Source organism: Oncorhynchus keta, unplaced genomic scaffold, assembly GCF_023373465.1.
Source record: "Oncorhynchus keta strain PuntledgeMale-10-30-2019 unplaced genomic scaffold, Oket_V2 Un_scaffold_3567_pilon_pilon, whole genome shotgun sequence".
Taxonomy (NCBI): domain Eukaryota; kingdom Metazoa; phylum Chordata; class Actinopteri; order Salmoniformes; family Salmonidae; genus Oncorhynchus; species Oncorhynchus keta.
In genome coordinates, this window is record NW_026290921.1 from 321519 (window position 1) to 342796 (window position 21278).

Below are 21278 nucleotides of genomic sequence, written 5' to 3' on the forward strand. Positions count from 1 at the left end.
ATGTTTGCATGTAAACATACTAGTCGAAAGTAACATCACGGCAGACCTGGGTTCAAATAGGCATACATTTTAAATACTTGTTTGTTTGTCATTCAGTATTTTAAAACAATGTGGCCGAATCCAACAACTTTTTAGTATTTGAAAGCATTTAAAAATATATTTAAAAATCCTGTAAATAGTTCTATTTGAAACTATTTACAAATGGGCTTAGTCTAGACTGCTGGTTTCCAAATATTATTATTATTTGTATTTTATTTAACCTAGAACCAAACAGAACTGTGCATAGTAAACGCATCACAGAATTATGTACAACTATTTAACTCTATACTCAATGCAACATCTTGCAAATGCACAGAAAGGGTACCATTTTGGAAATGACAGCATGAGCTTGACAGTTTCTATGACAACAAGGACGCTCCCGTTTTCTGTTTCGGAAAAAGGATGTGACGTAGGGCGCAGTCTGTGTAGCAGAAGTTTGAACCGTTTAGATCTGCAGAAGCTGGTAATAATAAGCCAATAACTCTAATTTTTCCAGTATTATCGCACAATGTTATCTTGAAGTGTAATATATCGTAATTATCTAACTAACGAGTAACATTTATACAAATTAGAAGTGAATACTAAGTGCGCGGGCCACTTTGTTTTGTCGTTTTGATGTGCTGCTTGAACTACTGTTAGCAACATAACTGATGCTAGCCAGATTTGGCAAACTAACTATATGTCAGATTCAGTTGTGAGAGATAGCTTGTAGGATAGATATGCCGTCCTCACCTTCTCGATGCTATTCGAAGTGTCTAGCAACGGTTCAGTTGTTATTAGCCAGCTGAGCTTGGTGGCTCAGTCTGTGTGTAGCTAACTCTTCCAACGTTAGTTCTATGCAGGGATGCCGAATTGATGACAGTAACAGCAAAGACTTGCTACATTTGTATTGAAACTTCTAGTTCTGAAGTAGTTTAGTTGCGCGTGGTTTTTGTGAAGCAATAGCTAAAATGTGCTCTGAGGGGCGGAGTGGACATGTTTGCATGTAAACACAGTAACCAGTCGAAAGTAACACGTTAAATGTGTTGTTCCCAATGTGCAGGACATTATGAACAAACAAGAAGAGACATGGGAGAAACTGGACTCAGAGTTTGACCATCACCTGGTTGACATGAAACCATATGTCCTAAAACTCCCCCACAAGACAGGTAGGCCTACAGTAAAATGAGTTGTATTACTAAAAATCAAGTGTTCTATAAATTGTAATTGTCACATATATTAGTAATGCATTGATTGTAATTTCTTGCTCCCTATTTGACCTCAGAGCGCCAGCTGTGTGCCCTGTGGATCAAGAAGCTGTGTGACCCAGGTGTATCCGGCTCGGGCCTGATGGGACGCAAGAACCGCAACATGTACGCCCGCCTGCTCCTGCACATGCTCAGAAGAGGGGTCCTGGAGGGCCCTTTCAGCCACAAGCCAGAGTCAGGCAATCTCAAGACTCTACCAACATATATGGTAAACAAACAGTCCTCGGTATAGTACTAAAGTGCGCTGATGATGTAAGCTACTATAAATAGTATACTTTCTACTCTATAATGCTAGTAGACTGCCCATGTTGCTTATGTTTGTTTATTTGTTTAATTCATGATATTCAATTTTATAGTACTTTGTAGACTGCATGTTATATGTTTTTGACTGTTTTTGATGGCTAAACTCAGCTCTGCACCTTTTCTCATTGCCAGTCCATCTACTTTGACGAGCCTCTATGTGGCGGGGCCTGGAGCGGAGCACTGCAGGCCTGCCTGACTGGGTAACAGGGAGAGCTGGGCCAGGGTGGCGACTCCTGGGACAGCCTGCTCAGAGAGAGGGCCAGGTCCCCTCCCACAGCCTACTCTAACACACACAGGTAGGTTATTCCCTGGCATAGACTAGAGCTTAAGCTACATACTCAACTGCTATGCCTGCCAGCCACAGTAGACGTCTGCTGAATTCAAACACACACAAGTATTTATTCTGGAATAGACCACCTCACCCTCTGGGCAAAAGTGTTTATTCTGGAATAGATCACCTCACCCTCTGGGCAAAAGTGTTTATTCTGGAATAGACCACCTCACCCTCTGGGCAAAAGTGTTTATTCTGGAGTAGACCACCTCACCCTCTGGGCAAAAGTGTTTATTCTGGAATAGACCACCTCACCCTCTGGGCAAAAGTGTTTATTCTGGAATAGACCACCTCACCCTCTGGGCAAAAGTGTTTATTCTGGAATAGACCACCTCACCCTCTGGGCAAAAGTGTTTATTCTGGAATAGACCACCTCACCCTCTGGGCAAAAGTGTTTATTCTGGAATAGACCACCTCACCCTCTGGGCAAAAGTGTTTATTCTGGAATAGACCACCTCACCCTCTGGGCAAAAGCGTTTATTCTGGAATAGACCACCTCACCCTCTGGGCAAAAGTGTTTATTCAACATTGTTTCCTAGTGTTATTCCTCTAGACCACTCAAAAACCTCTTAGATTTAAAGTAGACCCCTGTTTATGGGACCTGTGATTCTGCATTGACTTTTTTCTGGGAAAAGTGTTAAATTGCTGGAATGACCACCTCACCCTTGAATTCTGAAACATTGTCTAAGATACTCAACAAGTTTTTTACAGTATTTGCATACATACTTTAATGTCTGTTCACCTGTTTATTCTGACTATGTCACCCTACTGGGCATTACGTAGATTACATTTTCTAGTTATTACAAAAACTTGTTTTTAATTTTCTAAGTCCCCTTGCATTGACGTAGCTATTTCGTTGAAACACAACATAATATGCTGGACTGCCTTTTTGAGCAGTCTGCATTGTTTTTCGGTCTACAGAATACTCATGACAGTGCAACAGATATGGACATACATACTTTACTTGTCTGTTCATAGGTTTAATCTGTCTATGTTTACAGTTTTCCTGTGACTAGGTTCTTAATATCTGAAAACAACCCTCTGGGAGCTAATTGTTGCCTGTTTATGACCTCTGACTGAACAGGATTCAACAAATTTGCACTTTTTTCCTCCAATTAAATATGCTGGATGCCCTGTCTGCCATTCAAGGACAACATTGAAACCACTTGGCTGGGATTTAATCTTTGTAGCTCTTCTGATAAACTTTGGCTGAAATACGTCACAGCCACTGACAAAGCACATGTCTGCAATCCTTACATCATAGCACTGCAGGAGAGATCAAGTCGATAGCCATTATCTAAAATAATTCTAGATTTTAAACAAACACTTTGTTTGTCATAGACAGACAATATTAATATGAAATGAAAGGTGAGTTCCTAACGAGTTCAGGAAGCCAAGCTAGAGCTCTGTGAGACGTTTACAGCGATGGGGGCAGACATTTTGATCAAGAGAGACCTTTTGAAAATATGCTAACTTTCTCTAACACTCAACAGACAAATGTGTATTTTACAGTTATAAGGAAGGTGACATCTTCCTTATATTAGTGGTTTTATGAAAGCATATAAAATTGATAATACATATTTCAGCGAAATACACTGTCAAATAAGCCTTTTTCAACAGTTCTGTTGAATAGGAAATACAAATATGAAATATTTTGTATGATGTATCATGTCCTGATAAGTGACTACTGCTCAGCAATTTATAACTATATTTACCAGAAAGGGTAGATTTGAACCTTTCTTGGAGTTTGCAGCATTACTAGTTATTGTTTATGGCCCTCATGCTAAATAATTACTTTTGGGGATTACGTAGATTACATTTGATTACATTTAACTTGTTTTTAATTAATATAATCACATTGCATTGACGTAGCTATTTCGTTGAATTTACACAACATAATCGACATGGTTGTGCTCTTTTTGAGCAGTCTGCATTGTTTTCGGCAGCTTGACAGAATACCTCATGACAGTGCAATCAGATATGGACAGAGGATAATTTTCACTTGTCTTACCGCTTGCATGATGACGAGTTTCTCACACGACTGGCCTATCTGAGTGATGTTTTTTCTTGCCTGAATGATCTGAATCTAAGATTACAGGGACTATCCGCAACTATATTCAATGTGCGGGACAAAATTGAGGCTATGATTAAGAAGTTGGAGCTCTTTTCTGTCTGCATTAACAAGGACAACACACAGGTCTTTCTATCATTGTATGATGGTGTGGAAATGAACTCAAGCTGACAGACAATGTCAAATGAGATATACGAAGCACCTGAGTGAGCTGGGTTATAAATTACACAGGTACTTTCCCGAAACGGACTGACACAAACAACTGGATTCGTTATCCCTTTCATGCCCTGCCTCCAGTCCAGTTAGTGATATCTGAACAAGAGAGCCTCATCGAAATTGCAACAAGTGGTTTTATGAAAATGTTATTTAATCAGAAGCTACTGCCAGATTTCTGGATTGGGCTGCGCTCAGAGCTTCTTGCCTTGGCAAATCGCACTGTTAAGACACTGATGCCCTTTGCAACCACGTAACTATGTGAGAGTGGATTCTCAGCCCTCACTAGCATGAAAACGATATACAGGCACAGACTGTGTGGAAAATGATTTAAGACTGAGACTCACTCCAATACAACCCAACATTGCAGAGTTATGTGCATCCTGTCAAGCATACCCTTCTCATTAACCTGTGGTGAATTATTCACCATTTTTGATGAGCAAATACAGTTTCAAATGTAAGATGGCTAAATAAAGAGCAAAATTATTGATTATTATTATTTGTGACCTGGTCCTATAAGAGCTCTTTGTCACCTCCCCCGAGCCGGGCTGTGACAAAAACTCACACTCATCCTTATGTTAAATAAATGTATTGTATAGTGTTTGTGGCAGGCTGACAATGATGGCAAAAACAAAATTTGAGAGTGCGCTGACCCTGGTGCTATAGGGGCTACGCAGCTGGAGGTTGAATGTTTGAAGGTGTACGGGACTATAAAAAGTTTGGGAACCACTGCCATAGAGAATCAGACAAAAATCTAGGCTACAATCTTTGCATAGTCAAGCCTATCTCAAAATACAACACTGCCCCTTTAAGGCTTTCCTGGAGGATGGTTGGCCACACTTGGTAGCCTATAAAACATTGCAACATTACAATTACAACCAAATGCTTTTTATGCCTTTATAAATAATAAAGATAAATAATTCAGGCCAGGGCTGAAATTAATGGCTTCCCATTTTCCCTGGGACACCAAAAAATATGTCTACGGTTCAAAACTGGGACAGTTCTGGGACGACTGACCCAAAATTCATACAACCGCTGCACATGAAAGAAAAGCAATGAGGCCTGATGCATCAGATCAGTCTGTCTACCCTAAAATGTTGATAAAGTTTTATTTCTTCATATTATAAGCTTAAAAATGCACACTTGGCTGTAAGCTAGGGGCAAATGTTCCTAAATGCAATTGGCAGGGAAACACTGTTCTCAAAAGCACACAGATGCGCGAGTGGTTTCATGTGACACAGATTAGCAAAGGGGAGATCTAACTAGTATGGGTTACTAAAGTGACTAGAATTATTCCTTTGGCTGCTGGACAGTAAAATAATGTTGATTTGAAAACCAATAGAACATGAGAAAAATGCTGTTTTATTCCTTTGGCTGCTGGACAGGGGGTAAAATGGAATGGTTGATTTGAAAACCAATAGAACAGTGCCCTTGTTTGGGTGTAGGGCCTGATCAGAAAGCACCATGGTCTTGTAGCGGATGCGAGCTTCAACTGAAGCCAGTTTCAATGGCGTAGGGGTTTAATGGCACAGGCAGGGAGCCCAGCCAACAGTGTTTCCAGACGGGAGATGACAAGTAGGACCTTCCTCTCACGGGCCACCGCCTTGATGTTTTCAGGATCACGCCAAGGTTCTTAGCGCTCAGGGAGGAGGACACAATGGAGTTGTTAACCGTGATGGCGAGATCATGGAACGGGCAGTCCTTCCCCGGGAGGAAGAGCAGCTCCGTCTTGCCGAGGTTCAGCTTGAGGTGGTGATCCGTCATCCACACTGATATGTCTGCCAGACATGCAGAGATGCGATTCGCCACCTGGTAAGACCCACTTCATAAGATGACATAAAACATCTAGGTTTTAAACCATTTAAGTTTATGGTTAAATAGTTTCCAAATGCTAACCACCTCCTCTTAGACTAAAGATGGGGGATGTGCGGTGCTCAACAGGCACGGTCCTTCTTTCCCTTTCCTTCCACTCTCCGTCATGTGACCATTTGATCTGAACGAACTGTTCCTCCAGCATGACGACAGAATCAAGCTTATAGACATTGATGTTTATTATCCTTCATTATTTTTTGTCTAACATGACTGGTGTTTAGCCTATATGTATGTAATTAAAAGTCTCATGACAGTTTGGCAACATTGTCTGCTTCCTCCCTCATGTCAGCGTTGGTTTGGACATGAGGCTGTAGCCAATATGCATATCACTTCCACTATGATGTCTAGGCTTTTTTTATTTATGTACATGAAAATATATTTTAATATTATTCCAATGTTAGCCTCTGATCCAATTCTGATCGTTGTATTTGTTTGATATTGTGATTTTTGTGATACATTTTTTTGTTTCCATTCGGACAACTTAAATCTATAGTTTATTCTTCTTGTCTTAAATATATATATATATACAGTGCCTTGCGAAAGTATTCGGCCCCCTTGAACTTTGAGACCTTTTGCCACATTTCAGGCTTCAAACATAAAGATATAAAACTGTATTTTTTTGTGAAGAATCAACAACAAGTGGGACACAATCATGAAGTGGAACGACATTTATTGGATATTTCAAACTTTTTAACAAATCAAAAACTGAAAAATTGTGCGTGCAAAATTATTCAGCCCCTTTACTTTCAGTGCAGCAAACTCTCTCCAGAAGTTCAGTGAGGATCTCTGAATGATCCAATGTTGACCTAAATGACTAATGATGATAAATACAATCCACCTGTGTGTAATCAAGTCTCCGTATAAATGCACCTGCACTGTGATAGTCTCAGAGGTCTGTTAAAAGCGCAGAGAGCATCATGAAGAACAAGGAACACACCAGGCAGGTCCGAGATACTGTTGTGAAGAAGTTTAAAGCCGGATTTGGATACAAAAAGATTTCCCAAGGAGCACTGTGCAAGCGATAATATTGAAATGGAAGGAGTATCAGACCACTGCAAATCTACCAAGACCTGGCCGTCCCTCTAAACTTTCAGCTCATACAAGGAGAAGACTGATCAGAGATGCAGCCAAGAGGCCCATGATCACTCTGGATGAACTGCAGAGATCTACAGCTGAGGTGGGAGACTCTGTCCATAGGACAACAATCAGTCGTATATTGCACAAATCTGGCCTTTATGGAAGAGTGGCAAGAAGAAAGCCATTTCTTGAAGATATCCATAAAAAGTGTTGTTTAAAGTTTGCCACAAGCCACCTGGGAGACACACCAAACATGTGGAAGAAGGTGCTCTGGTCAGATTAAACCAAAATTGAACTTTTTGGAAACAATGCAAAACGTTATGTTTGGCGTAAAAGCAACACAGCTCATCACCCTGAACACACCATCCCCACTGTCAAACATGGTGGTGGCAGCATCATGGTTTGGGCCTGCTTTTCTTCAGCAGGGACAGGGAAGATGGTTAAAATTGATGGGAAGATGGATGGAGCCAAATACAGGACCATTCTGGAAGAAAACCTGATGGAGTCTGCAAAAGACCTGAGACTGGGACGGAGATTTGTCTTCCAACAAGACAATGATCCAAAACATAAAGCAAAATCTACAATGGAATGGTTCAAAAATAAACATATCCAGGTGTTAGAATGGCCAAGTCAAAGTCCAGACCTGAATCCAATCGAGAATCTGTGGAAAGAACTGAAAACTGCTGTTCACAAATGCTCTCCATCCAACCTCACTGAGCTCGAGCTGTTTTGCAAGGAGGAATGGGAAAAAATGTGTCTCTCGATGTGCAAAACTGATAGAGACATACCCCAAGCGACTTACAGCTGTAATCACAGCAAAAGGTGGCGCTACAAAGTATTAACTTAAGGGGGCTGAATAATTTTGCACGCCCAATTTTTCAGTTTTTGATTTGTTAAAAACGTTTGAAATATCCAATAAATGTCGTTCCACTTCATGATTGTGTCCCACTTGTTGTTGATTCTTCACAAAAAAATAGTTTTATATCTTTATGTTTGAAGCTTGAAATGTGGCAAAAGGTCGCAAAGTTCAAGGGGGCCGAATACTTTCGCAAGGCACTGTATATTAACTTGTTCCGGACAAGAGGACAAGCATTAATTTGGAGCCCTTTAGCCAATCTCTTTACTAGGCTGCTACCCACTGCAAAAACATTGTTTCCATGTAATTAAACAAAATCAAATCAATGTGGAAAAATGATTGGATTTGCAAAAAGTCATAAACGTAAGGGAATTTAGTATTTTTTTCTGCACAATTTCGTGATTACGATCTTGTCTCATTGCTGCAAATTCCCAACGTGCACGAGAGAGACGAAGGTCGAGTCATGGGTCCTCCGAAACATGTCCCGCCAAGCCGCACTTCTTAACACCAGTCCGCTTAACCCGGAAGCCAGCTGCACCAATGTGTCGGAGGAAACACCTTTCAACTGACAACCGAGTCAGCATGCAGGCGCCCGGCCCGCCACAAGGAGTCGCTAGAGCGCGATGATCCAAGTAAAGCCCCCAGCCCTACCCTCCCCTAACCTGGACTATGCTGGGCCAATTGTGCGCTGCCCTATGGGACGCCGCCCTATGGGATTTAAGCCCAGGCTGTAATGACGCCGCAAGTCTGCAATGCAGTGCCTTAGACCGCTGCGCCACTCTGGAGGCCTTCACCTAACTTTTAACCTAAATCCAATGACATGATTACATTTTTGGTTGATTTCACATTAGTTGATAACTCAACCAAATGCAAATCAAAACTAGACGTTGGGCCTATCCATTGTGCCCAATGGGTAGTCCCAATTCAATGAGGGAGGGACCTGTAAATGCTTTGAATCTACTTTTTTTTTATCTGGGCCAAGGGGACAGTGGTGAGTGGTTCTTGGAAAATGTCATTAAACATGTGTTGATAGGAACGACTAGTTGCTTGCAGTTGAAAATTCAGTGGCATCTTGAGCCAAAGAACCATTCAGGTCAGATAGATTCATGATGGTTCTGTTTGTGGGCTTATGTGTATTGTCACTTTAAAGATACACGTACGTTTGATTGTGAAAAGTTGTTGGCATGACGTACGAGATGTCCTTGTCACAAGTCTGACCAGTTACACAAGCATGTCTAACGGTAACCTCATTTAGCCTAAGTACTACACTGGTTGTATTGAAGAGCTGGATTTGATTTTGTCTGACTTGTGTCTGATTGGGATAAGAGCATTTAAAGAGCGTATAGATCACAGGTTGAAGGCCTCATGGAGAAAATGACTTAGTACACATGCTCTTTAATGTGTCTCTCCCATTTAGATAAAACTCTAGGGACCTAATTTGACTCCTTGTGATGTATGATCTTTTGATCTCTGCCTCATGCCATTAATCAGGCAATGGGGTGATAGGTCAAGTAGTCATTTAACTTTGGGGTGCTTGCAGGTTAGACTGTATCAGCAATCCTGTTCTATATCTGGCAATCCTGTTCTACACTGAGTATACAAAACATTAGGAACATCTTCCTAAAATCTCGGAAGTATCCTTTTGTTGGGCCTCTAGGTTTAGAAACTCTGTTTTTAACTGGCTAGGAGAGACACCATGTTTGGCTGGAGTGAGTAAGTTCCAGATTTGGCCACAAGATGGCGTTACTTACCGGCAGAACCGGTGATGTCGTCCGTGATGGTTCTCTCTGTTCTCAACGGATAAAGTCTAGTTGTGTCTGTGAAAGGAATGGGGGTAGCAAGCTGTTCCAGGTTAAGAGATCATCCTCATAGGCCCTGGTGTGAAGCCTACCTGCCGACTCCTGGTACTTGCATTTCACTTATGGATCAGGCCTTAAACACGCCACGATTGTCTTCACACGTTGTTGTCTTTGGCATTCCTTGGAGAGCTCTGAGAGAAGGGGGAGAGAGACGAAGTGTGTGTATGTGTTGGGGGAGCCGAATGTTGACTCGGCATGTATGGAAGTGTTGCATTCGTTACTATAGACGAGGGGAATTTCTGGTCTGTCTCCCCTCATAGCAAACAGGCAAAGGTGGAAGGATGAATGTGTGGTGGTGGTTAGCATCATATTTGTTAACCCCTATATGTGAATCCCTTCTGTTTCTCTCTCTTTGTTTTTCCTCATTCTGTTTTACTCACCCTGACTCCTGTCTATCATCTGAGCTCCACACATGAGACCCCCTAACCTCTCCCTCTCCATCCCCCTCGCCAAGTGTGACAATAACATTGTCCTTGCAGCATCAGACATCAAACAGCTTTTATAAATGACCTGTTTAGCCGCCTCGGGTCTTTCCCTGTAAGGCCAGAGTCTGTTCGTTGACCTTGCCTCCAGGTGGTTGAGTTAAGGGGTCCACGTCTTGTTTGTGCCACAGGGTCTGGCTGCCTTCCTTGGGGTGCCTGAGGGTGAGACCTAGGGCCTCTGGCTCCTGCACCTGGAGGTCATGGACGAAGCGTATAGATGTCAGGCTGTTTTAATAAGACTGGCTGCAGCAGCAGAGACACACACACACACTCCCCCTCTCTCTCCCCTAGCCCCGACCTGCCTGGCTGGCACAGCTTTGATCTCTGGGCCTCAGACTCCAGACACATCTGATTCAATTATCCTCATCCACCTGTTGACTTTGAGGCCCGACATTGCACTGCTCGCTTGGCCCCGGTGTGTGTGCCTGCATACTTGAGGAGAAGAAAGTGTGCCTGCTAGTCTTCACGTAGGCTGCTTTTACAGCTGTTAGAGAGACACACAAAGGATACAAAATATGCACGCCATTAGTTTCACAATGATAAGTTTGACCTCAAATGACACTAATTGAGAACATACAAGTTTTGTATCATTCAGTCTTGCTCACTTAATAACAGAATGTAGACACACAGAGAGCGCCCTCTCCTGCCTCTGATGCTGAATTTCACTGGTCCACCTTCTCTATCGCCCTCTTATTCACATTACATTTTCTTCAGAAAGGCAAGTGATCTTCTGTGGTCAAACTGTCAGTCTCTTGTGACAGGAAAGTGCTTCATAGAACTCTGGAGTGTTAAGGACATGAGGAAAACAACAAAGTGAATATATAGGCCTAAATGACTGTAGTTAAAAGTGCCCTAGAGAAATAATTGGATGTTTTCATCGCATACCTCGGTACAGTACTGGTTGTTCTTTCGCCGATCGTCTCCACCCTTCCCTAATTGTGCAGATTTATTCAGTCATTGTTAAGCCGGTGTAATTGCCTCCAGTGTATATGCTTAATTAGCTGGTAATACTAATTAATGAAGCATAGCTTGTCAGAATCAGTAGCAGAAGTTCCCATTGTTGTCTGTTCTCTCTAGGTTGTGTTGGAAGAAAAATAGTTTTGCTAGGACGTGTCCTAGTGCAGTGATTCCCAACTCTGGTCGTTGAGTACCCCCAACAGTACATGTTTTTGTTGTGGCCCCGGACAAACACACCTGATTCTACTGGTCAACTAATCATCAATCCCTTAACAAGTTGAATCATGCTTTTTTGTCCGGGGCTACCTCAAAAAAGTGTGCTGTTGGGGGTACTGGAGGACTGGATTTGGGAAACACTTTTACACTGCCCTCAGTGCTCTGATTCTGTCAGCATGAGCAGAGGTTCCCATTAGTGATGCACCGATATTACATTTTTGCCGATACTGATATCCAATATTTTTCTTGCCCAAAAAATTATACCAATAACCGATATTTTACATTTTAAGCATTCTAGTACAGTTAAATAGTTAACACACACACATGGACGCAGCGATCTAAGGCACTGCATCTCAGTGCAAGAGGCGTCACTACAGTCCCTGGTTCGAATACGGCCTGTATTACATCCGGCCGTGATTGGGAGTCCCATAGGGCGGCGCACAATTGGCTCAGTGTTGTCCGGGTTTTGCCGGGTTAGGCCGTCATTGTAAATACCCCATTTCTTTGATCCCCAAACCTTATGTAAAGCTGTACAGTGCAATATGAATGTTAGTACACACAATAGGCTGACTGGGGAGGTGATTTCATACAGTCCTGCGATAAGAGCTACAACATTAATATTTGGGTGAGCTCTTCACAGTTGTGTTCTGTGGGTGTCACTGACTAGACTGATACCCCATTTTATTGCTTCACTTTACAACCTTGTTTAACATTATCTAGTCTAAATATGGCACGATTCCACTAATTGTAACCTTCTGCATCACTTTCAAAGAGGTACTTTTATTTTGAAGGCAAACCGCAAATTCCACTATTGTGCCTAATCCTTATTGTGGCTAGCTTCACAACACATACCCCGGTCTGGTTGAGCCTCACTATCCAGATTAAGCTAGCTGGCTGCTTATAACGTTAGCTTTGGGCAACAGTGTTAAGTAGCTGGCTAGCTATTTATTTTCATGAACTGAAGTTCGGCGAACATCAAGTGGCTACCTAGCTAATACTTACTCACAAAGATTTCAAAATCATTGCTAAAAATAATGAAAATGACTGCAGTTTCTACTGGTCATTGTTTTCAGGCTGGCTGTATTGGTGCTAGCTAGGTACCAAGCTTAAGCTAGCTAGCTAACCCAGAAGTTGCAGTTGAACAAATAATGCTTTATTTGAATGCTTTACTAGAAGGCCAGCATCCCAGAGTTGCCTCTTCACTGTTGACATAAAGACTGATGTTTTGCAGGTACTATTTAATGAAGCTGCCAGTTGAGGACTTGTGAGGCGTCTGTTTCTCAAACTAGACACTCTAATGTATTTGTCCCTATTGCTCAGTTGTGCACCGGGGCCTCCCACTCCTTTTTCTATTCTGGTTAGAGCCAGATATTCCATAAAAGAAATCTGCCGTTTCCAGCTACAATACTAATTTACAACATTAACAATGTCTACGCTGTATTTATGATAAATTTGATGTTATTTTAACAGACGAAAAATGTGCTTTTCTTAAAAAAATAAAATGTCTTAGTGACCCCTAACTTTTGAACGGTAGTGTACATGATGAGTTATGCAAAATAAATGTATTGTGGCAAGAACAGCTCAAATAAGCAAAGAGATATGACAATCCATCATTACTTTAAGACATGAAGGTCAGTCAATACGGAAAATTTCAAGAACTTTGAAAGTTTCTTCAAGTGCATTCAGGACCACCACAGAAAAGGAAGACCCAGAGTTACCTCTGCTGCAGAGGACAATTTCAATAGAGTTAACTGCACCTCAGATTGCAGCCCAAATAAATGCTTCATCAACTGAGACGGCGTGAATCAGGCGAATTGCTGCAAAGAACCCATTACGAAAGGACACAAATAAGAAGAGACTTGCTTGGGCCAAGAAACACAAGCAATGGACATTAGACTAGTGGAAATCTGTCCTTTTAGTCTGTCCAAATTTGAGATTTTTGGTTCCAACCGCCATGTCTTTGTGAGACTCAAGAGTATGTGTACGGATGATCTCAGCATGTGTGGTTTCCACCGTGAAGCATGGAGGAGGTGTGACGGTGTGGGGGTGCTTTACTGGTGACACTGTCAGTGATTTCTTTAGAATTCAAGGCACACTTAACCAGCAGGTCTACCACAGAATTATGCAGAGATACTCCATCCCATCTGGTTTGCTCTTGGAGAGTGATGGACCGCAGAGTGAAGGAAAAACAGCCAACAAGTGCCCAGCATATGTGGGAACTCCTTCAAGACTGTTGGAAAATCATTCCGGGTGAAGCTGGTTGAGAGAATGCCAAGAGTGTGCAAAGCTGTCTTCAAGACAAACGGGGGCTACTTTGAAGAATTTGTTTAACACTTTTTTACTTACCACATGATTCCATATGTATTATTTGATCATTTTTATTTATTCACTTTCTACAATGTAGAAAATAGTAAAAATAAAGAAAAACCCTTGATTGAGTAGGAGTGTCCAAACGTTCTACTGGTAGTGTAGATGCTGATACGTTATGTATTGCGATTCTCACGATTCTGTGTATTACGATTCGATTTTCCAAACATTGCTCACCTTGTCTGTTGCATGGGAAAAAAGGAAGAGAGCCATGTAAAAGCGAGTTTTAATCAGTCATGGAAATAAAAGTGCTGCAAACATGTGGGCTCACCATTTCTTTTTTAAAGATGGTAACAAGCTAGAGAAGAAATACCAGTTTTGGCGCAGGTACAGTTGACTAGCGCTAGCTAAAGTTAACTACCTAGCTTTTCATTTTTTAAAACTTGGAGTTACCAAAATAATGTTGTGAAAAATAATATTGCGATACTCTAATGTATTGATCTAATGTATTGATCCCACATCTCAGTCATGGTAAGTATTTTTTTCCACATTAAAGTAGCTATCAGCAAAGCCAATGCTAGTAGGAAAAAATCAATTGCGAGAGGCAAGGGTGTTCGTTTTTGAGAGTAAAGCAGTGCGCTAAAAGCATAGATGCATCAGAAATGAGGCAAGTACAGCTGTAGAATCTTCATTTGATCACTCTTTTGTTGCTCAGAATTTTCCTGCCCCGCAGGAAATAGCCTCACCAGCTAATAGCCTTTCAAATCATGTTGCTGCAGTATTATTTTGCTGCGACAATACAGGTCAAAATATAAAGATCCTACATCTGTACTGCACGACTCACATTTGATGAGTTACAAATGATATTGATAGACATAATGTAAGCCAGTGATTTAGGGAAGCTGTTTCCTGTAATATAACCAGTGATACACTCAGATCTTTGTATTTAGTTGTTTTCTTCAATCTTTCCTAATGTAAATCTCTCTCTCCATCTCTCCTTCCCTCCCTCTCTCTATATATCTCCCTCCCCTCTTTCTCACATTTCTCCTTCCCTCCCTCTCTTTCTCACATTCTCTCTCTCTCTCTCTCTCTCTCTCCTCTCTCATCTCCCTCCCTCTCTTTCTCATTCTCTCTCTCTCTCTCTCTCTCTCTCTCTCTCTCTCTCTCTCTCTCTCTCTCTCTCTTTCTCACATTCTCTCTCCCTCTCTCTCTCTCTCTCTCTCTCTCTCTCTCTCTCTTTCTCTCTCGCTCTCTCTCTCTTCTCTCTCTCTCTCTCTCTCTCTCTCTCTCTCTCTCTCTCTCTCTCTCTCTCTCTCTCTCTCTCTCTCTCTCTCTCTCTCTCTCTCTCTCTCTCTCTCTCTCTCTCTCTCTCTCTCTCTCTCTCTCTCTCTCTCTCTCTCTCTCTCTCTCTCTCTCTCTCTCTCTCTCTCTCTCTCTCTCTCCCTCTCTCTCTCACTCACTCTCTCTCTCTCTCTCTCTCTCTCTCTCTCTCTCTCTCTCTCTCTCTCTCTCTCTCTCTCTCTCTCTCTCTCTCTCTCCTCTCTCATATTCCCTCTGTATCCAGGAGAAGACGGCTATATGAGGAGATGTCTCCATCTCGGCCCCTGGCCTCCAGCCCAGTGAAACGCTCTTCTGAAGACCACAACAAAGGGGTCAGCAGTACTCTACAACATTCCTACACTCACTACTTGGCAACTCTTTACGTTTAGCCTATTTTATCTTAGTTACTGAGTTTGTAATTACGGAGTCTTACATTTCAGGCAGGACATATTCTATTCTGTAATGACGTTCTCCATCATATCATTGATTGTATTTTCACACGGTAGGTTGAATGGCTGTGACACAGAGAGTATGACATTACACCGTGCGTGACACTCGTACTTGGCATACCGCGATATCAATGATAATAAACACTGTGGGTGACATTTACAGGCGATGAATCAGGACTATGACCATTTTAATCAGCCTAGTATTTCCGTCATTTGTCTGTGTAATATGAGGTGTTAACTTGGCAGTGTGCCTTGTTCTGTTACGAGAGACAAAGAGAGGGGGAGAAGTCCACCCTCCACCTAATTTCAGTCGGGTTAAAAAAATGCCTACACTTCCACTTTATTGGATATTTCTCTTTCTTAGATATCTCATCCTCACCAAGCCCCAAACCCAACCCCAGGCAAAACCTGACCCGAAAAACAACAGCACTCTGGAAATGTTCACATTATAACGTATATATGAAATGTTCACAAAACCTGATCCTGAATCAACAGCAGCACTCTGGAAACGTTTGCATAACATTCACACAACGTTCACGTAAAGTTCACATTATATAACAGCGTTTCAGGAGTGGGGCGCCCTGTAACAAAAGACTGAGCAAAACAACAGAGGGGAGAGCGTTGTGACCCCTGGACTGGAATTTAGACTGCAGGGGGACAGGACGGGACGGTAATGGTCTGGAACCGCCAAACATCTGGCGTGGGTAGGAGGAGAGGGAGGCAAAGAGGAGAAGGAGGTGAGGAGAGGGAGAAGAGGAGAGTAAGGAATGGGAGAGAGGAGGGTAGAGGGGGAGGGGAGGAGAATGGAGGAAAGGAGAGAGGAGGAGGAGGCAAAGAGGAGAGGCAAAGAGGAGAGGGAAGACCAGACTAAGGAAGGAGAATGGAGGAGGGTGGGGGGAGGAGAGTAAGGAAGGAGAATGGAGGAAAGGAGAGAGGAGAGGGATGAGAAGAGTAAGGAAGTAGAATGGAGGGGGGGGAGGGGAGAGGAGGGGAGGAGAGTAAGGAAGGAGAATGGAGGAGAGGAGAGGGATGAGGAGAGTAAGGAAGGAGAATGGAGGAAAGGAGAGAGGAGAGTAAGGAAGGAGAATGGAGGAGGGTGGGGGGAGGAGAGTAAGGAAGGAGAATGGAGGAAAGGAGAGAGGAGAGGGACAAGGAGAGTAAGGAAGGAGAATGGAGGAAAGGAGAGAGGAGAGGGATGAGGAGAGTAAATGGAGGGGAGAAGGAGAGTAAGGAAGGAGAATGGAGGAAAGGAGAGAGGAGAGGGATGAGGAGAGTAAATGGAGGGGAGAGGAGGGGAGGAGAGTAAGGAAGGAGAATGGAGGAAAGGAGAGAGGAGAGTAAGGAAGGGGAATGAAGAGGAGGGGAGGAGAGGAGAGTAAGGAAGGAGAATGGAGGAAAGGAGAGAGGAGAGGGATGTGGAGAGTAAATGAAGGGGAATGGAGGGGAGAGGAGGGGAGGAGAGTAAGGAAGGAGAATGGAGAGAGGAGAGTAAGGAAGGGGAATGGAGGGGAGAGGAGGGGAGGAGAGTAAGGAAGGAGAATGGAGGAGGGTGGGGGGAGGAGCGTAAGGAAGGAGAATGGAGGAGAGGAGAGGGACGAGGAGAGTAAGGAAGGAGAATGGAGGAGGGTGGGGGGGGAGGAGAGTAGTGTAAGGAAGGAGAATGGAGGAGGGTGGGGGGGAGTAGTAAGGAAGGAGAATGGAGGAGGGGGGGGGGAGGAGGAGAATGTAAGGAAGGAGAATGGAGGAGGGTGGGGGGAGGAGTGTAAGGAAGGAGAATGGAGGAGGGTGGGGGGAGGAGTGTAAGGAAGGAGAATGGAGGAGGGTGGGGGGAGGAGTGTAAGGAAGGAGAATGGAGGAAAGGAGAGAGGAGAGTAAGAAAAAGGAATGGAAGGGAGGAGAGTATAGTAAAGAAGGGTTGGAGAAGCAGTTGGGTGGGGCTGGGGGATAAGAATACAACACACCCTACTGAACAGTATGTGCACTTGTTGTCCCACACTCAATATCACCTATTCTCTTTGGTCCCTAGGTGGATGGCCACAGGAAGCCAGTGGTGCCATCTCCTGACGACAGTGACCTGGAAGCTCGCCTCAACAGCTGGAACCTGGGGGTATGTCTGCCAGGGCCATATTCAGTAGCCAAACGTTGAACGTGGCAGATAGAAATGTCACGAATAGAGCCAACATGATTCCATATTCTAGTCCGATAAGCATGCATAACATACACAAAATATCACTGGAGGCTGCTGAGGGGAGGACGGCTCATAATAATGGCTGGAACAGAGCAAATTAAATGGTATCAATGTATTTGAGACCATTCCACTTATTCCGCTCCAGCCATGACCACGAGCCAGTCCTCCCCAAAATAAGGTGCCACCAACCTCCTGTGCTATATATACAAAAGTATGTGGACACCCCTTCAAATGAGTGGATACGGCTATTTCAGCCACACCCATTGCTAATTGTGTATAAAATCGAGCACACTGCCATGGAATCTCCATAGACAAACATGGCAGTAGAATGGCCTTAACGAAGAGCTCAGTAATTTCAATGTGGCACCGTCATAGGATGCCACCTTTCCAACTAGTCATTTTGCCACATTTCTTCCCTGCTAGAGCTGCCCTGGTTAACTGTAAGTGCTGTTATTGTGAAGTGGAAACGTCTCGGAGCAACACTGTCCTCGGTTGCAACACTACCGAGTTCCAAACTGCTTCTGGAAGCAATGTCAGCAGCCTAGCTGTTCGTCGGTAGCTTCATGAAATGGGTTTCCATGGCCGAGCAGCTGCACACAAGCCTAAGATCAATGCCAAGCGTCAGCTGGTGTGGTGTAAAGACTATTCTGTGCTTCCGACTTTGTGGCAACCATTTGGGGAAGGCCCTTTCCTGTTTCAGCATGACAGTGCCCCCGTGCACAAAGCGAGGTCCATACAGAAATGGTTTGTCGAGATATGTGGAGAAGAACTTGACTGGCCTGCACAGAGCCTTGATCTCAACCCCATTGAACACCTTTGGGATGAATTGGAACGCTGACTGCGAGCCAGGCCTAATCGGCCAACATCAGGGCCCGAACTCACTAATGCTCTTGTGGCTGAGTGGAAGCAAGTCTCCGCAGCAATGTTCCAACATTTAGTGGAAAACCTTCCCAGAAGAGTGGAGGCCATTATAGCAGCAAAGGGGAGACCAACTCCATGTTAATGTCCATGATTTTGGAATGAGATGTTCGATGAGAAGGTGTCCACATACTTTAGGTTATATACTGTATTTCTGTCTGAATGTCCCAAAACGTTGTGTCCTGCTAAAAATCGTCCCTAATTTATTCCATGTCTGTAAACATCGTAAGTACAGTATATAGGCCTCTCACACCAGGGTTTGGATTACAATTCCTGCTTGTTTGAAGCAGAGGGGGAGCCCTAGACGCCTGAGAAGCATATTGCAGTCACAGCCAGTTCCAGGCTGGTTGTATGAAATATACCACCATTGGATGAGAGAGTACCCCATGCCCAGTAGACTACTCGTTGCCTGTCACACTGACACACAACTACTGACTAGCACCTACACAGCTGCATTGTCTGTCAGACCACAGGGATACAGTCAGAGAGCAGTGAGATGAGGGCTAGAGGATGAGGAGGAGGAAGGAGGAGAGGGAGACTGAGAGTCTTTAGATGTGTTCCTGTCTTATCTCCTGTGTCTGGAGAGTCACTGGACCTGGGAGAGATAAGCAGTACACTGATGTTGTCTTTATTCTCTTATTTATTCTTTCTCTCTCCCTCTATCTCCCCCTTCACCTGTACGGGTCTCTCTCTTTTTTGATGAAGTTGATGATTCTCTCTCATCTCTCTCTCCCTGTATCAGACGGGGACGTGAAGCCCTGCTCTGCTCTGTGTTGTGGTAGTGATAATGATAAGAGGCAGTGTGCTTGGCAATGCTCCCCTAGCCTCCACTACCACAAGCATCATCTATAATAGATCTACAGGTGGTTGTACTCTGCACTGTGGAACATAGACAGAGTTAAGCTGTGTGACTGTGCTCTCTGCACTGTGGAACATAGACAGAGTTAAGCTGTGTGGCTGTGCTCTCTGCACTGTGGAACATAGACAGAGTTAAGCTGTGTGGCTGTGCTCTCTGCACTGTGGAACATAGACAGAGTTAAGCTGTGTGGCTGTGCTCTCTGCACTGTGGAACATAGACAGAGTTAAGCTGTGTGGCTGTGCTCTGCACTGTGGAACATTGACAGAGTTAAGCTGTGTGGCTGTGCTCTCTGCACTGTGGAACATAGACAGAGTTAAGCTGTGTGGCTGTGCTCTCTGCACTGTGGAACATAGACAGAGTTAAGCTGTGTGACTGTGCTCTCTGCACTGTGGAACATAGACAGAGTTAAGCTGTGTGGCTGTGCTCTCTACACTGTGGAACATAGACAGAGTTAAGCTGTGTGGCTGTGCTCTCTGCACTGTGGAACATAGACAGAGTTAAGCTGTGTGGCTGTGCTCTCTGCACTGTGGAACATAGACAGAGTTAAGCTGTGTGGCTGTGCTCTCTGCACTGTGGAACATAGACAGAGTTAAGCTGTGTGGCTGTGCTCTCTGCACTGTGGAACATAGACAGAGGCTGTGCTCTCTGCACTGTGGAACATAGACAGAATTAAACTGTGTGGCTGTGCTCTCTGCACTGTGGAACATAGACAGAGTTAAGCTGTGTAGCTGTGCTCTCTGCACTGTGGAACATAGACAGAGTTAAGCTGTGTGGCTGTGCTCTCTGCACTGTGGAACATAGACAGAGTTAAGCTGTGTGGCTGTGCTCTCTGCACTGTGGAACATAGACAGAGTTAAGCTGTGTGGCTGTGCTCTCTGCACTGTGGAACATAATAGAGTGGCTCTCTGTGGAACTTAATATATGCCATTTAGCAGACGCTTTATCCAAAGCCACTTACAGTCATGTGTGCATACATTCTATGTATGGGTGGTCCCTGGGATCGTTAAACCCACTACCCTGGCTGTTACAAGCGCCATGCTCTACTGTGGAACTGAGCTGGAACAGAAGGACCACATAGACAGAGTTAAGCTGTGTGGCTGTGAGTTAAGAGCAGGATGTTTGGTTGCAGTAGCTGAAACTACCAGCTGTCTGCAGCATTCTCTGCTGCCTCAATGTAATTCTGTCTTGCCTGGTCATGCTTTGTTTAAACTTTTCTGGTATCCTCTTTGGAATGTCTGTACCCCAGAGCCATCTAGCCACCTAGCCAGGTCTCTCCCTCTCACCTTTAGGAGAGAACAGAACAACCGCAGTCTTTCCCCTCATAGTCCAGTCGATTGTCCCTGTCTACCTCACAGACCTGTTGCCCAACGTTGGGTCAACGTTAGGAAGTGATGCATCACAACGTGTGTTTGTTTGGCTTGAGCGGTAGGTCCTTGATGTGGAGTGGCTCTCCTTTCTTCTCCTCTCTCCTCTCTTCTCTCCTCTGTCTGCGGCCGCCTCATCCATCTGTCCTTGTCAGGGAGAATGCCACAGACAGGATCCAGTACCAGTGCTGGGCAGACATCACAAGCAAACACACACTTTAGTTTAGTCTAGCACCAGTTTATGTTTCACCACCATGTCTGGTCTGGCCCTGCCCCAATGTCTGGTCTGGCCTCCCATGGTCAGAGTTGGATGTGGGCCTCCCATGGTCAGAGTTGGATGTGGGCCTCCC

The 21278-nt window shown here is 43.9% G+C and overlaps 1 protein-coding gene across 11 annotated transcripts in view; it reads left to right on the plus strand.

The window, feature by feature from the left end:
• cep112 (centrosomal protein 112) overlaps positions 1 to 21278 on the plus strand; it is a 315718-nt gene that overhangs the window by 63685 nt on the left and 230755 nt on the right. The window contains exons 5-6 of one of the 11 annotated variants that reach the window (XM_052516013.1): positions 15395 to 15482; positions 17626 to 17706. The exons of 9 other annotated variants lie outside the window; for them this stretch is intronic. In XM_052516013.1, coding sequence (XP_052371973.1) covers positions 15395 to 15482; positions 17626 to 17706 — 169 coding nt within the window. The remainder of the gene's footprint in view (positions 1 to 15394; positions 15483 to 17625; positions 17707 to 21278) is intronic. One more of the 11 variants, XM_052516009.1, reaches the window with a different exon arrangement.